The sequence below is a fragment of the Charadrius vociferus genome, unplaced genomic scaffold, assembly GCF_000708025.1.
Source record: "Charadrius vociferus isolate BGI_N301 unplaced genomic scaffold, ASM70802v2 scaffold132, whole genome shotgun sequence".
Lineage (NCBI taxonomy): Eukaryota > Metazoa > Chordata > Aves > Charadriiformes > Charadriidae > Charadrius > Charadrius vociferus.
In genome coordinates this window covers 326,876-343,038 of record NW_009647028.1, presented here as the reverse complement: position 1 = coordinate 343,038, position 16,163 = coordinate 326,876, and the positions used below count along the sequence as shown (strand labels likewise).

Sequence of the window (16,163 nt, the reverse complement as noted above, 5' to 3'; positions counted from 1 at the left end):
TTGTCTACAAAGTGCCTTACAGATGTTTTTGACTCAGGCTTCTGCGTGAGCCAGGGGTTTCACTTGCTTTGCTCTGCTCCAGAAGCTGTACACTAGATCTGCTTGTGCAGTAGATATGATAAATATGTTAAAAAGAAAGTGTACGTGGTGTCCTATAGAGCAACCCCTGCGTTGCTCGGGCGATCCCCTCAGCCTGCCCGCCACGGTCAGCACTTACCAATGTGCTTGAAAAGGCTTTGAAATAGAAAAAAGGGAGTAAATGCCTCCACAAAATACTTAAAAAGAAAAACAAACCGCTGAAAGTGATTAAAAAGTTGAAATTACTCAAGAACAGAACTATATTGTGGGGGCAAATGTCATTTTTAAACACAAGTAGTAAGTTTGGGCTGGATGGAAATCAATTTTATGGGTCTTGAGGGTGTTTTTTTCCCCAGTATCCATCTGCAATTTATGTGTGATCATCACCCAACTATGAGAGTGACAGGAACAAGAAACCCTTTGACGGTTTAGGCGGTTTCTTGCTTTCCCGGTGGCAGTTTCGCCTTATGTGCTGCCATCTCCTGGCTGGTAGAGAGGTTAGTCCAGGGGTGAAAAATTAGGTGTTCAAAGAGAGTAAATATGGTAAATGTGACTCCCCTGCAGCCCATATTTTCCATAATTGTATTAGAAATGTTTTTAATAGAAGAAAAGGAAATGCTTAAAAACACAGTGTGTTCAGTTGAGACATTTAGGTGATGGGAAAGCTACAGGAGATACTTAACCATCATCTTCCATATCCTTAGCTACAACCTGATTCCCTGCTTTCCTCATGCCAAAAGTGTCTCCTGCAGGAGTCAAACTCTGAAATCACAGCTGCAATTGGGGGAAAAAAAAAAAAAAAAAAAGGAAGAAACAAAAAAATGCTACTTTTTTTAAATGTGACAATACAGTTTCTGGGCTATTTAATGGAATCCTGTTAAGTTGAATTATTGCAAATTCATTTCACAGTTAAAAATGATCTCAGGGCATTTTAAATGGTGGTGAAAGAGGGGATCCTTTGTGTTAAAGCTGCAAAATCTCTTTATTTCTAAAGGATTCATTTTGACGTGTCCTTGGCACAAAGATTTTGGTCGTCTTTTCTGTCAAGTCCTCAATAAGAGTTGGAGGAGGAGGCTCTGCTGGGACAGATCCACGTGGTTGAAGGTTCCTTTGGTGCTAGGAACACCACAAATCACTTTGTCGTGGCTAACATGGCTCTGCTGGGTTGGAGAGTTGGGCTACCCAGACCAAGCCGGTGGAGCAGTTGTGTAGGCTGAGTGATGAGGACCTGTCACTTGGTGCACACTGGTTTGCATCATTGGTTGCTCAAGGAGAAAGAAGGTTGGACGTCATGTAGAGTTTGGAGCAAGGGAAATCCCTTTCTTTTTCAGGATTCGTTAAAATATTTCTCTAGTTGTAGCTAGCTTGACAGAACTGTAGGGTTTCACCTGTAGGCAGATAGAAATAAAGACATAACAGATGAAATGTCAAGTTTTTGTTAGGGGAAAAAAAATTAATCAGCTGGCATCCCAAGAGCTGTCTCATTTTTAAACGCTTCATGCTTGGAATCGTTACAGACAGTGCAGCGACTTGCCTCTGGGGAAGGCCAAACGAAACTGCACAAAACCATGTCTCAGGGGGAGATCGGGAAGCTGGCGGCCACGCAGAAGAGCCTGGCTCCGGATGGGAGGTAGGAAACATGGTGGGAGATGGGAGACGAGTCCCTCCTCTGTCATTCTTGCTCTCTGTCACTTTGCTGAACCAGCCTGGGTCCTTTGGAGCTCCACCAGCCAAAACCAGCACATAAGTTCCTTGTCCCACCTTTCCTAGAAGACCGTGAACGTGCCCAATTAGGAAAAGCGTCCTGCTGCTATCATGATAAAGTTTTAACGACATTGGCCAGACGTCCCATCCCAAACCATCCAGTTGCATGCATGAAACTTGAGTTTCTTGCCTTTCCTGAGGACACATAGCCTGGTTTCTCCGGTAGAAGTTGTGTGGATTTAACTCCTCCTCAAACACCATGAAGGTCTGGGAGATTTGGGTTAGTTTTGGGCAGAAGGACATTTTCCTAGTTAAGGTGGTTCCTCTTTCCATGACTTATTTCCAGGCCTCAGCGAGCCAAGATGAGGTTCTGGGTGAAGGGAAAGCAGGGGGAGAAGAAGACCCCACGGGAGAAGCTTGCTACCCAGTCTGAGCTGCTAGAGCTGTACGCGGAGGAAGAAGCTCCCGGCAGGGAGGTGATTTCTGGCTTGCAGCTTGGTGAAGGTAAGTGGTGGGGTGGGATGGTGCCCGTGTTGTAAGGAGCAGAGAAATTGCGTTTGGTCTCACGGCAGAGGGAAAAGCTGACATAAGTCTGGCTTTACGCTACAACCCAGCGTAGCTCGATATGGAGGGGCTTGGGTAAAGATGTAGAACCAAGGAGAGCTGGCTTATCTGTAGGGTTAGGGCATCAGTAAATGGGAGTATCGTGTACGATGGTGTGGTCTAGCTGAAGCTGCTGTGGGAAAACGAATTGGGAAGCTGCGCAAATCGAACGTCCGTGCTGGTTCACGACTCTTGAATTCACGGATGGCGTCAACCCAAAACTGTGACAAGTAGGTTAGAGGGTGGGATCCAAAATGGGTCTCGAGGAATTCCGTGTTGCTAATCCTCCTGGCAGCCGTCTGGACATGGACAGCTGTTTCCCTGCTTGACAGAGGAAATACCCAAAGGAGAAATGACATTTAATCTTCCTATGAGTACCACATAGGGCTTTTCTCCTCCGCAGGTTTATTCTGATGCCCATCTCCTTGTTTTAGCAGCAGAATTATTTTTCATCTACTCTTCAATCTCTTTTTCCCCTTTTAAATTATCACCTGTAGAGTTGGGCCCTCACCACCTGACCCCCCCGCGGAGTCCCGAGCTGTCCGGTATCTACCGGCGGGAGTTTAAGGAGAACAAGGAGCCTTCTCCCAAAGTGAAACGCAAGCGCAGCGTCAAGATCAGCAATGTGGCTCTGGAGCCCGTGCAGTGGCAGAACGACTCGCTGCAGATCATAACCAGCGCTAGCGACTTGAAGAGCATGGATGAGTTTCTCCTGAAAAAGGTAACTCCTGCCCTCGCTGTTCCAGTTAAATCATCAGAGAGCTTGAAGAGGAGGCAGAGACAACAAAGCCAAAATTATCCTGGGGGCAGCAGTAGCAATACTAATAATTAACCGAAGGATGCACAGCACGCACCAGGGCAGGCCTGGGAGAAAAGGTGGGCACACTGTGCGTGCACCACGTGGTCATCACAGCGGCTTCAGTGCTTCCACTGCTTTGAGCTGCCCCTGGTGGCATCAGAAATGGGTGGCCTAGGAGGGCAGGAGTTGAAGGCTGTGGGGAAACGCTCGTGTTTCTAGTTTGCATGCAGGAGAAACCGCCTTGTAATCATTACTAACATTGTCTGCCTGTGGTGGAGCAGCTGCTCATTAGTGCTGCTTCATCTCACGTGGTGCTCAGCCCAGCAAAAGTGGCGTGGGTGCATAAACCCCTTTGGTTTCCCAGATGAATGAACTGGAGAACGAGGACAGCAAGAAGGACACGCTGGTAGACGTTGTATTCAAGAAAGCACTGAAGGAATTCCGACAAAATATCTTCAGCTTTTACTCCTCGGCGTTGGCAGTAAGTGACTGGCTGACGGGTGAGAACTTCCACCTCCAGGAGAAACAAGGTGCTCTGGGTCCTCCTGGTGGTGGAGATGTTGCCGAGCTTTCCATTCCTGGTCTACTCATCCCAAAGAATGGATGCTCTTCCTTTGTATTCAGTCCCATGCGCTGTAAATTCAAACTAACTCTTCCTCATTAGCCAGCTCTCAATATACATTGAGAAGAGATTTTTGATCTTCTCAGTACAGCTCACTCCCCATCAAATGGGAGATGACAGTAAGTCAATAAACTCCTATTTGCCACCCAAAGTGCTTGGAAACCTTTGTGTTACATTTATGAGTGGTGGAGACATCTAAGCAATGCGGAGCTCTGCTCTTCTGCTACTTCTGAATCCGAGCAGTGATTGCTATGGCTCATGATCACAGTGATCAAAAAAAGCTATTTTATTGCCCAGATTGTACAAAAAGTTCCCTCTAAGACTTGAGCTGGCACTTAACATCCTCCTGCTCTGCTCACTGACAAGCCACGCTGCCAAAGGTCACGAAACAACTCTCTATTAGATGATCCTTTTTTCCTTCTTTTAATCATACTTGGACTTTCCCTGAGCGGTTGGAAGCCAGTCGGGCTGAAATAATTGTCTGGAGCAGAATAGGCAGTCTGGGATGTATAAAAATTGCTTTTCTTTTTGCTTGTTTCCGTAAAAGATGGATGATGGGAAAAGCATCCGCTATAAGGACCTCTACGCCTTATTCGAGCAGATTCTGGAGAAGACCATGAGGCTTGAACAGAGGGACTGGAGTGAGTCTCCAGTTAAAGTCTGGGTCAATACCTTCAAAGTCTTCCTGGATGAATATATGATAGAGTACAAACCACTGGACTACACAGCCGTGAAGGTAATCGGCACTTTTCTTAAGCCCCTTGAAGATTTGGGAACTGTCTTTCCGTGGGGTTATGCTCTCTGTAGACACATGGGAGCCTCTGTTGTCTTCACCTCTGCTTTAAGCCGAGGCGGACAACATAAGCCGGCACGCAAGGCCTGATTCATTGGTTGTGTTTCACTGGGCTCAGCAAACCCCAGTTCACGTCTGGACTGAGCTGGACCTTGGTCAGTGCCAATGCCAACATGTAGATGTCTCCAGGGCAAAGCTGCAACCATGTGTGTATGGTTGGAAAGGCAGATTCTGGTGCTTCGTTTTTAGGTTGGGGGTGTGTATGTCAATCTTTAAAGGAAAGTCAGAGCTTGTGGTGTGCCTTTCACAAACCCGATCTCCTCGCTTTCTGTTTCATATTGTCTGCAAGGACAACCACAGGGTCTCAGGCTGGGTTTGGGAGATGGTGATTATTGTATAAATAGCCCATCTTCTGGCTTTTCTGCTCCGGGTCCTCCCCGGGCAGGTATTCTTCAGAGTGGCTCTAGTTACAGTGCTGTGCTACGTTATCCTTGAGTGTCTTGCATGAGATGGGAGAGCTTTAGGTCACTGATGCTGGACTTGGAGCTAGAGGAGCAGCTAATCTCAACTCTGAGATGAATATGGAGACAGTTGTCCGGGAGGTTTCTGAATACGGGGTGATCCGTAGGAGAGTTTTCTGCGGTGGCTTTCCTGGGGCTGCAGTTGCACTGGAGGATGAGGCTGCAAAGCAGCGGCAATGTTAGATATGAGCCCTCTTTGCGCTTTACCTGGGGAAATTGCCCGTAAATATGCTTAAATCTCTTTCTAATACCAGGTGCCAAAAACGGAACGAAAAAAGAGAAGAAAAAAGGAAGCAGATGTGGTGAGTTGAGCGCGTTAAAAAGTTAACGTCCTTGTGGCCAGGATGATGAGCAGTAAGATATCTGCTCATGACACGTCCTATGCTGAGATCTGAACATCGCAGCCATGAAAGGACGTGCTAGAAAGATACACAAGGTGGATTTGGTTTGCTTGATCAAGGATTGCTGTAGGTTTCTCTCTGAAAACATGTCCCACATCAGTCAAGACAGCAAACATAATGTCAGGAGTTATTACATAGCGATACAGGGAGAAAGTGGTGTTCTGGATTTCTGCGCAAACTTACAGTGTGTGTTTTACATCTCTAATATCAGAGATGGAGGAGATGACATCTCCTTTTTTCCTAGAGGATATGATAGTACTAGGGAGCATGCAAGTGCAGAGGAGAAAGGGGCCACGGATGCATAGAAGACCTTCTTAACATGGAGAAGTTGACCAGCCAACCTCAGTCAAACACAGTTTCTAACCTGCTTGCACAATGGTTCGGTTCCCATACAGGCTGGATGTCTGTTTGGGTTGCCTATGGGGTTATTGGGCTGAAGAGGAAACAAAAATAGCAAATAAAAGCAAATAACAGCTACAAGTTGGAGAGCTGACTGTGTTCATCTCCCAGTTTTGCAGCAGACCAAGCACCCATCTCCTTTTTCTCACCATCCAACCTTTATCATCGCAGGTGGAAGAGCACAACGGTCACATTTTTAAGGCGACCCAGTACAGCATCCCCACCTACTGTGAATATTGTTCCTCCTTGATCTGGATAATGGACAGGGCTTCTGTTTGTAAATGTAAGCACTCTCTCTTTGGTCTTTTTTCATCTGCTTGTATCACGGTGATGAGTTTTTGGATTTTGAAAGGTGTTTCTTGCAACCCCACTCTCAAATAATTCGGCTTTTTTTTGACATTAGAGAAGCTTTTGGGACAGATCTTAAGGGTTTCTGAAGTCAACTATTAAGTCCATCCTAGCAGTGTTTCCAGTCCTCGTGGTACAGTTAGTTTTTTGGGAGCTTTGCATTACATGTTTTTTTTAATGTTTCGGGGACTTAAATATGAGACCTTTAAAATGAAAGACTTCATTTTTCTTTTTTTTTTTGGTTTGAGAGGATCTAATATAGGCTGGGCCCCTGGAAACTGCAAATTCAACGTGCTTTTGACCTGCTAGTCCTGAGAGGAGCTACTTAATTCATTGTAATTCATATTGCTCCAGCGATAGGACTTTTCGAATCATTAAATACTATTTTTCTTCATTGCAGTATGTAAATATGCTTGTCACAAGAAGTGCTGTCTTAAAACCACGACCAAGTGCTCCAAAAAGGTAAATGTCTCTCGTGCCTGTTCTTTCATTAAATACCTTTCAAGTGGCTTGTATAAAAAATGTTTGCGGGCGCAGAACTTGATATAATGCTGGCAATAACCCTCCTTCGAGCAGGAGCTTGGACCGGAGATCCCTGAAGGTCTCTCCAACCAGTGCTTGGGTGTTTGCATGTATTTTGGGAGTAACGCAGCGATGCATCACTATATATCTGCCCAGTCATGCAGCAGAGGTTGCAGCGATGTTCCCTGCCCTTGGAACCGCACTGAATAACAGAAAGTTGCCTCGTTTCGTAGCTTTTAAGGACTTAGAAGTGTGGGGTTATTCTTGAATGTGGGGTTTTTCTTGAGCTCACTGGTCCCTGCTCAGGCTAACGGCGTAGTCCCCAAACGAGCTGAGGGAGGAAGGGTGGGTGGAGGATGCTCAAGCACTCGCCGTCCTCCTTAGAGGGGAATTAAATATTATTTGCTGGGTTTAAGGGTATGGAGGACAGTGAATGAATGCAGCAGGTCGCCCCGGCTGACAATGAATCATCAAGATTTGGTGGGTTTTCTTTTAAATAGTTTCTTTTGTGCCCCGAAGAATGTTAATACAGCCAAAATAATAATGTGTGCAAAGCTTTATCAGCTCCCTGGAAGGCTTCTGGAAGAAGAACAGCCTCCATAATATACAGCCTCCATAATATACAGCCAGCATAAGGCTGCATGATTACATTTTTCCCAAGAAATAATCTGCATATGTACATTGAAAATATATATATTTGAAGATACATATGTGTATTTGAATATATTTGTATTTTGAATATATATAGTATTTTTACTGCATTCTTTCCCTTTCTGGCAGTATTTTTGCAAGAGCTGGGAACGCCTCAGATGAGTTTCCACTTTAAAATCTGGAAAGTTCAATGAGATCTCTGATAAATTTTTTTCAGAGAAGCTCAGAAATGCTTGGAGCATTCTCGTTTCTTGGGGTTTCTCTGCACAAGGTAGTTTTTGTGCTGTAACCAGGGAAGCGAGTTCACCATGTCTCTACGGTAGCTTTCCACTTGGGCGGTCAGAGGTCGTTCTCTAGGAAGGCTCTGGCTTGTCTGTGTCTAGTGGGTTAACGTTTTTCGGGTTGTTTTCAGCAACGGGGAGCCACAAACCATCTATTATGCTTTGAGAAAGAGGTCTTTATTTTCTGGCAACGGTTGATTTTGTAACTGTTAGCCTTGTCCCAGACTGGATCTGTTTCTCCAAATCTACGGTGAACTTGAGCAAGCACCAAGCTCATCTCTCTTGATGGCCATAGAATTGCTTTCACCCATGCTTGGTCCTCATCTCAGAGCTACTTGACTTGAGTAAAGTAGCACATGAGGTTTGTGGCATCGCATTTGCTGATGGCTTTAGCAGCCAAGCAGGCTGGTTGAGCAGCAGGTGATGAAGTTCAACTGGTAGCTGAGACCAGATGATCCTGGGGTGTTTTTTTTCTCTAGAGCATGAAACAGCATGGTCATCTTCACCACATCATCTCATAAAGTTGACAACGTTGATGAAAGGATGACATTGAATGGGAAAAACAAAGATGCAGGAGTGCTTATAAATGGTGCTGTGACCTGGGTCATGGTCACCACCATCTCGCTGATGACTGGGTTGCAGCGTGCCATCTCACGGTCCTTTCACTGGGGCTGGGCATTTTGTGTCAAAATTTTATTGGGTCTTTTAACTTTTCTCATCCAGAACCTTTCATGCAGGAGGACTTTGTTCTCATTTGCATTTGCCAGATATCACATCTCCAGTGAGCCTTTGCAGCTGGAGAAAGGGTCTTCCCTGACAGATGTAGATGTTTTCTTCCATGCTCTGATTTTGACATCGTGTTTGTTCACAGACATTTTGTAATTGCCAATGCTGCGAGTTGATCTAAGTACCCGAGACTCAGATTTACCTGTTCTGCTTCGTACATCCTCTTTGGGGAGTGAAATCGCCCCTGGAGAGGGTGCCAAAGGGGCAGGAGGTGCAGGAGGACCATGCCCGGCTGCGGTGGCTCTGCCAGGCTGAGAATATAACCACAGTGGGGTGGTTAAAGAAAGAAAATCCAAACTTTATGACTTCAGGCGCATGCCCAGAGACCGTGCAAGCGTTGCAAGATGTACATTGCTGGCTGTCCTGTCCTCTTGCATGTCACCTGGATCAGCTGAAGAAGTCTGAATAGCAGTTGGACCAAGCGCTGCACCTTCCTAAAAGGATTTTAAAACTCTTTTTTGCTTTTTCCTCTTCAGTATGACCCTGAGCTGTCATCTCGGCAGTTCGGTGTGGAGCTCTCCCGGTTGACCAGTGAGGAGCGAGCGGTGCCGGTACTGGTGGAGAAGCTCATCAACTACATCGAAATGCATGGGCTGTACACAGAGGGCATTTACAGAAAATCAGGGTCCACCAACAAGATCAAGGAGCTGCGGCAAGGACTCGATACAGGTAAACGGTGGGGAAAAAAAAAAACCCACACGGGGGAAAAAAGTCTGTGCAACAGCTAAGTTGGATGTGAGGAAGGTGGGATGCATCATCGGGGCGAAACAAGGTGTGGGCTGTGCAAGTGATGCTTTCACGTCTCCAATCAAAACTCAAGTCATCTACTCATGCTTTTTTGGGTGCAATATGTGAAAAAAGTCATTCTAGTGAGGGAAAACACTGCCTTACTTAAACATAGCAATAGATGCCAGCAAGAAGGGAAATCTTTTGTTCCCTCCTATGGTTACTTGCCCTGGGAAATGCATTTCTCTCTAATTTTAACATGTGGAGCTGAAATCAAACGCTGGATTTTTTGCCGTTAAACTCAGTGTGGGTTTGGGGTGGCACATGAATGTTTTCTGTCGTAGAGGAGTAGCTTATCATGGACTGGTTTGGGTTGGAAGGGACCTTTAAAGGTCATCTAGTCCAGCCCTCTGGCTTCACTAACAGCTTCATATTGATTGCTGCCTCTTGTTTTTTTTCTTTTTCCTCAATCTGCTGCCAAACCCAGACATTGAGAATGTGAATTTAGACGACTACAACATCCACGTCATCGCCAGCGTGTTCAAGCAGTGGCTCCGAGATCTGCCCAACCCTCTCATGACCTTCGAGCTCTACGAGGAGTTTCTGCGGGCGATGGGTAAGGAGCCTCCGTTGCTATCCGTTCCCTTGGCAGAGGGAAACGGTGGCCGCTTTTGGCGCCAAACTTCGGGATTTTTACTCTTTGTGGCCAAACCAGCTGGTTTTACCAAGTTGTATTTGCCTGATTTCAAAGTCTGAGTTTTTGTCTATAAGGGTTTTTTTTTTTACGCAAAGCCACGGGCAGTTCAGTCTTGTCTTTGGTGGCAGATTTCAGCCCAAACCATTAGCCAAAAGATCCATCTTTTAAGTAGTAAAAGTAAGTAAGCGTTAAGAAGGTGTTGTTTTAAATAGGAGGAAGCTGTAAAAGCTGCCCCTAAACGCTGGTGCTTTCTCCGCAGGCCTCCAGGAGAGGAAGGAGACAGTGCGGGGAGTGTATTCGGTCATAGATCAGCTCTCCCGCACCCATCTCAGCACCTTGGAGCGTCTCATCTTCCACCTGGTGAGGTACGTTGGGCCAGGGCAGCTTCAGGCATCCTTCATACCAAAATAGGTGAGCCCAAAAGCAGGTGGGCAAGGGACAGGGAAGAGCTTTCAGGTCCATCATGTCTCCCAGGAGGTGGCCCCAGAGCTGTTTCTCCAAATGATGCTTGTATTGGTGAGCAACCTCCACGGTGCTCTGGTCTCTCATGGTGCCTGTGGGTCCATGGTGCCTCTTGCCACTGCAGGGACAGGTTTTCTGGGTGGAAAACACCCGTTGTTTCCCTGCCTTGAGAACACCTGAGATGTTTTCAGGTTTGGCTTTCTCTATCAAGCAGAGCAAAGATGCTCTGCTTGATGGAGAAAGAAAGAAGCAGTGCGCTTGCTAGCAGAGCAAGATTGCACTGTAGAAATGTCATCTCCTCTATTCCTCCGTGGCCATGTGGAAGAGGTGCAGTGCAGGTGCCTTCACCTCTGACTTCTCTCTTAATCCCTATTTTTTTTAGGATTGCCCTCCAAGAAGAGACCAATCGCATGTCAGCAAATGCCTTGGCCATCGTCTTTGCTCCCTGTATCCTCCGCTGCCCTGATACGACGGACCCGCTGCAGAGCGTTCAGGACATCAGTAAAACAACCACGTAAGAACGTGGTGCTGGATGATCCAGCTCCGTAACGATTGCCACGTCACCACTCACGCCTTAATAACCCTTAGTACGGTCAAATGGATCACGAGTAGAGAGCTTTAGCATGGAAATTACAAACATATAAAGTGCATCTTCATGAAGATATGTCATATTCTCTCAATCCCCAAGAAGTTACTGAACGGGGATTTTTAAGCGATGAAGGGCAGATCAGCTTGCGCTCTTGGCCGGCCCATCTCAGCAGGACAAGGTGGAGCTTGTGCTGATGTGGTTTTGTAGTTAATACCATTTCTGGCAAGCAGATCTTAATTTTGTGGTTTTTATTTGAGGAGGTGAGCTTGTTTGGTCTGCAGCAACCTTAATGTCGCACGCTTAGATTTCTTTAAGGTATTTGATGTAATTGCAAAGGTTTTACAGAGAAAAAGTGAAGTGCTTGCCCAAATTCAGTCTGGCTTGTATTGAATAGATTTAAAAATAGATAATGGAGACAATTATAATAATGGAAACCATCCAGTGAAGGGCTGGGCTTCTGAAAGAAGTAGGCTTACCTCCAGTAAGTCTTAAAATTGTTGAAGACCAGAGTGTGCTTGGAGACCCAGCTGGTAGGAGCACTCATCCTTCAACAGGATTTCTTTGTAGCTTTTCCCTTAGACTTTAACTGTAGCACATCCTCTAATTTTATTACGCAGAAAGGACTTTTTTTTTTTTCCCCAAACGCACTCCTGACAGCATTCAACAGCTCAGCTAACCGAGCTCGCTGCAGCATTACTGTCCGCAAGCGAGCTGGAAGCAACCCGCCTTCCCCAGGTTTGTAGTTCCTTCATCCCTCTTCCAAGGGGGGAAAATTTCTCCAGTGGCATCCTTGGAGATCTTCAATTTCTCTTGTCCAAGTTCCTTGATCCATCCATAGCCTGTTATCCCTCTTTTTAAGGGAATTTCCACTACTCTCTGGTTTCCAGCTGGATCTTTCTCCCTCTGTGCCTTTCCATCAGGGCAGATCTTCAGGTGAGACAGAGACAGCTCAGATCAAATCATTTCCTCCTCCCATTTTGTTTTCTTTTGGGTTTTTTCCCCCCATTAGTTGCGTAGAATTAATCGTCATCGAGCAGATGAACAAATACAAGGCTCGTCTCAAGGACATCAACAGCCTGGAGTTTGCGGAGAACAAAGCCAAGAGCCGCCTCTCCTTGATCCGCAGATCAATGGTGAGATGCCAAAGCCATCTGTGTCCCTTTCTGTCCTCTCCTTGCCCCTGTAGCAACCCTACCTTATCTTCTTCTGCTTATCCCAGCCTCCCCAACCCCTTGCAACCTCCCACGCCATCTTCCTCAGGACAGGGACCCTCAGGCCCGCGGTGGCTCCTCGCCTTTGCAGGGAGTCCTCCCAAAGCATGAGGAGGTGGAAACGGTCTGTGGAAACATGATCACTCCAGCTCAGATGCTCCTGATCAACGTTTCCACCTTCATTTGAGCTTTTTTGGTCCTGGGTTGAATCAAGCTTTTCATTGACCGGCTTGACATCGCCCCATGGGAGACCTGGACCATCCTTTTTTGTGCTCAGTCACATTATCTGAACCCAAAATGAACTCCCCAAAGGCTCTCCCTGCTCCCGCACTGTCTTTTTGGGAGCCTCAAACCCATCTCATTGAGCTTCCATGCTTCCCGCAGGGCCGGCGGGCTACAGATGCACGCTGCGCTTGGCTTGCTGGGCTGCGGGAGAGGGACGGACTCGGCCCAGCTCTGTCGTCCCAGGCTTGGGTTAAGGAGCCGAGCGGCCCCTCTGCTTTGGACCTGCCCACTGTGGTCCTCAGGGACACGGTGCTCCTGCTTTTTTGGGGATGCCCAAGATTGTGGGGCTGGCGCTGCAGAGCTGCCCTGCTTATACCAGTTAAAAAAAAAACCCCAAAACCATAAAAATGAACAGAAACGGGTTTTTTGGAAGGGCGACGGCATGTGCACTCTAACCTTCTGCTTTCCTTTTCATCTCCTCTCTAATCCAGAAACCCGTACTAATTGCAGTTAGATTTATGAGCATAACCCGCAGTTCAATCCCGGTATGTATTAACTGCAACGCGCCCTGCGCCAGCCGCCGCGTCCCTCCGTTGTGTGTCACCGCCGCTCATTCCAGCCCCGTCCCACCGGCCATTGTCCGTGACGTTGCCCATCCCGTCCCCGAGCGGGTGCTGCTCCTCAGGGTCACCGTTTCTCCCGCAGGTCCCCCAGGCGGCAGGAGTTCGGGACGGCCGGCGCTCGGCCATCCCTGCACGCAGCTCCTCGAAAAAACGCTTTCCACCCCTTTTCCCCTCCCTACTTATTTTTTTTTTCTATTTTATTTTCTTTATTCCATCCTGTGCTTCCCTCTGCTATGCTTTGCTTGCCTCATCCCGTCCCTTCCCACCTCAATTTCTGCTTGCTCAGGATACCTTTCAGCATCAAGTTGATTTTGCAGTGCTGCTCTATCTCGAGATAGCAGATAAAGCCCCCAGCTCGGATGCCTTGGAGAGCACGAGGCATCCAAAGGTCTCCTCCACCTTCTTGGAGGAGGAGCACCACCTTGAACACAAGGTCAGGACACCCAGGTTTGAATTAGGAGGAGCCCCCTACTCCGTCCCAGCTTGAGTCTGAGTTCCCAGTGAGACCATGGCAGATGAGGAGAGCACCTGCAGGTTTTTGGGGATGCTTGTGGGGCTGTTTCCCTTCTGACCAGGTTCAGCCCATGATGCTTCTGCCCATCCTTCAGCATCTGTGAGGGTCAGGAGACGGAGAAGAGCAAAATTCGAGCTCTGCTGCCCTGATGCTTTTTTGCAAGCACACCATTTGCAGGGGCTTAAGTCCATGAGCCGGTGGGATCTTTGGGATCTCCGGGGTTTTGGCTAATAGGATTCAGGTAGCTGTGTTTCAGCTCAGGAGGCCCACGTGAGGTGTCGTCAGAGGAACACCGGGGCGTGGGAATGGCTTTGCTGATGAAGGAAGGTGTCTCAGATGTGACGTTAAAAGAGGAAAGGGGCAAAACGGAGCAAATCTTGCTTTTAAAGAAAACAGGGAGACTCCTTTACCCTGCAACCTGCGCTGGGCACGTGTGTTCTCAGGAAGACCCGGGGATGCCCTGACTGCAGGGCTTAAATAGTCCAACGGGGAGAAAAGCTGTGTTGCAATGAGGTGTTCGACCGCAAGGAGATGCAGGTTCGTCCTGGGTGATGGTTGTCAGGAGGAGAGCAGCAAGTGATGGGCATGACTCAGGCTGGTTGACATCTCTTAAGTCCCGGTTGGTTCCGGATCTTGAATTTACAAGATGAGATGTGTCTGGTTATGATAATGGTTAAGATAAAAGCTTTTTAATGTGCGTGGTGTCCCTCAACCCTAAAAATCCATCTTTTTCTTCTACTCTATGGAGCAGATCCGTAGAGCTGGTCCTTGAAGGGTAAAGCAGCTGCACGTATAATATTCCTCCATACCTACTGCCCCTGTTTGAGTGCTTTTGCACGACTGGTTTTAATAATAAAAGGAAAATAGATGGTTCTTCAGAGCTTTTCAGCAGGGACCACTGCATTAAATCTCTCTGTTTAACTGCCGGTGCAAAAATTAACATTTATTGTCTTATAACGGACCACTGGAGGTAGTCCTGGTTTATGGATCTCATGTACAGGAGATCAGAGCATGGGCAATGGGATTAGGTGTATTACCATTTGCCGCAGGAGTTGGTGGAGACCCTTGTGATGTTCTGGAGATACCAAGGGTGGGCAAGGGAAGGATGCGAGATGCAATCTAATAATAAAGCAGGAGCCAGGTGCCCTGACATCAAAGCCCTGGTGGTGCTCCCACCCAGAGCCAACGCGGCCACCTGGCAGGTCAAGCTTCCCATCGCACAGGCTGTGGGCTTTGCGGAAACCCATCCTGCCGCCAGCTGGGCTTGCTTTGAAGTCCGAGTTGCACTTGGTCCATCAGCTGGTAGATGGTCTGTCAAGCGCCATCCTCACCGCCTCCATCCTCACCACCTCCATCCCCACCCCCTCCAATGTGTTGAGTTCTTCTCTCCCAGCCTGGAGGGAGATTTTGGAGGGCCCTGGGTGCGACTGCTGGCAGCGCACTAAGGACCGATGACTGGGACTGTCGTCTTTGCTCCTTGGGAGAGCACTGTGGTTGGCACCTGAGATGTTTGCAAAATCACTTTGGCTGGTGATGGTGATGCCGTTGTCTCTCTTCAGGGCAAAGGACGTGTGCGACGTGGTGCCTACCCCAGCCCGACGTCTCCTGTTGCTGTGCGCTTACCCTCGGTGACAGACGTCCCCGAGGAGACCATGAGCAGCGAGGAAGCCATGGAGATGGAGGTGACGGAGCAGCAGCAAGTGGCCATGCAGCAGGAGGAGAAGGTGCTGACCGAGCAGATTGAGAGCCTGCAGAAGGAAAAGTGAGTCTGGCCGAGGGTTCAAGTAACGTCCCCTAGCTGTAGGCTACCTATGGATGTTGCTTGACATCATACGGTTGATGTGCTACTCACAGAGTGACCTGGAGGACTCCATCCCTCCATGATCTCTTGGCGTATGTGCATCCCTTTCTTCTCCCCACCTTTTTTGGTCCTGATTGGTCAATAGGATTGGGTTGGTTTTGGCAGGGAGGAGCTGACATTCGAGATGCTGACACTGGAGCCCCGTGCCTCTGACGACGAAACCCTCGAGTCCGAAGCCTCCATTGGCACCGCCGACAGCTCCGAAAATTTGAACTTTGACTCCGAAGGAGCCATCTCCGATCGTTCGGGTAAATGCAAGCGTTCTTGGGTTCATCATAGAATGGGTTGGGTTGGAAGGGACCTTCAAAGATCATCTAGCCTGACCTCCCAGCAATGAGCGGGGACATCTTCAACTAGATCAGGTTGCTCAAGTTTTTCTACAGCTTGGAGGGTTTATTTGGTTCTTCCTGCCCGCAGGAAATTTAAAGCCAGCAATAAAAATGGGTGTAAAGAGGATTAAAGCACGTGGACCTGGGTAGGTGGGTGGTAGCACCCAGGGTTTGGTGGGGAGGTGAGCACTCCTCCAGCGTCACCACGTCACCCTGGGTGGTGCTACCTCCAGCGAGATGCTGGGAACCTTGTCCTGGCTTCATGGCATGTGTCTCCGGGGAGCGGCGCCGAGATGCCGGGTGGTTTCGGGGTGCTAATCCTCCGCTGGTCCTTCCTCCCCCGCACAGAGAGAAGCGTAGCACTTACCTCCCTGCGCCCCGCCAAGGCGGAGGGGCCGAGCCGGCTGCGGAGGGACCC

The 16,163-nt window shown here is 48.1% G+C and overlaps 1 protein-coding gene across 1 annotated transcript in view; it reads left to right on the top strand.

The window, feature by feature from the left end:
• MYO9A (myosin IXA) overlaps nt 1-16,161 on the top strand; it is a gene marked incomplete at its 3' end in the record, with an annotated part of 151,229 nt that extends 135,068 nt beyond the window's left edge. The window contains exons 27-42 of the mRNA XM_009895571.1: nt 1,596-1,708; nt 2,129-2,286; nt 2,883-3,106; nt 3,549-3,665; nt 4,354-4,542; nt 5,375-5,422; nt 6,092-6,203; nt 6,669-6,730; nt 8,985-9,177; nt 9,722-9,850; nt 10,191-10,296; nt 10,776-10,907; nt 11,992-12,115; nt 15,115-15,317; nt 15,522-15,664; nt 16,094-16,161. Coding sequence (XP_009893873.1) covers nt 1,596-1,708; nt 2,129-2,286; nt 2,883-3,106; nt 3,549-3,665; nt 4,354-4,542; nt 5,375-5,422; nt 6,092-6,203; nt 6,669-6,730; nt 8,985-9,177; nt 9,722-9,850; nt 10,191-10,296; nt 10,776-10,907; nt 11,992-12,115; nt 15,115-15,317; nt 15,522-15,664; nt 16,094-16,161 — 2,121 coding nt within the window. The remainder of the gene's footprint in view (nt 1-1,595; nt 1,709-2,128; nt 2,287-2,882; nt 3,107-3,548; nt 3,666-4,353; nt 4,543-5,374; nt 5,423-6,091; nt 6,204-6,668; nt 6,731-8,984; nt 9,178-9,721; nt 9,851-10,190; nt 10,297-10,775; nt 10,908-11,991; nt 12,116-15,114; nt 15,318-15,521; nt 15,665-16,093) is intronic.
• Between the last annotated feature and the right edge of the window lie 2 nt (nt 16,162-16,163).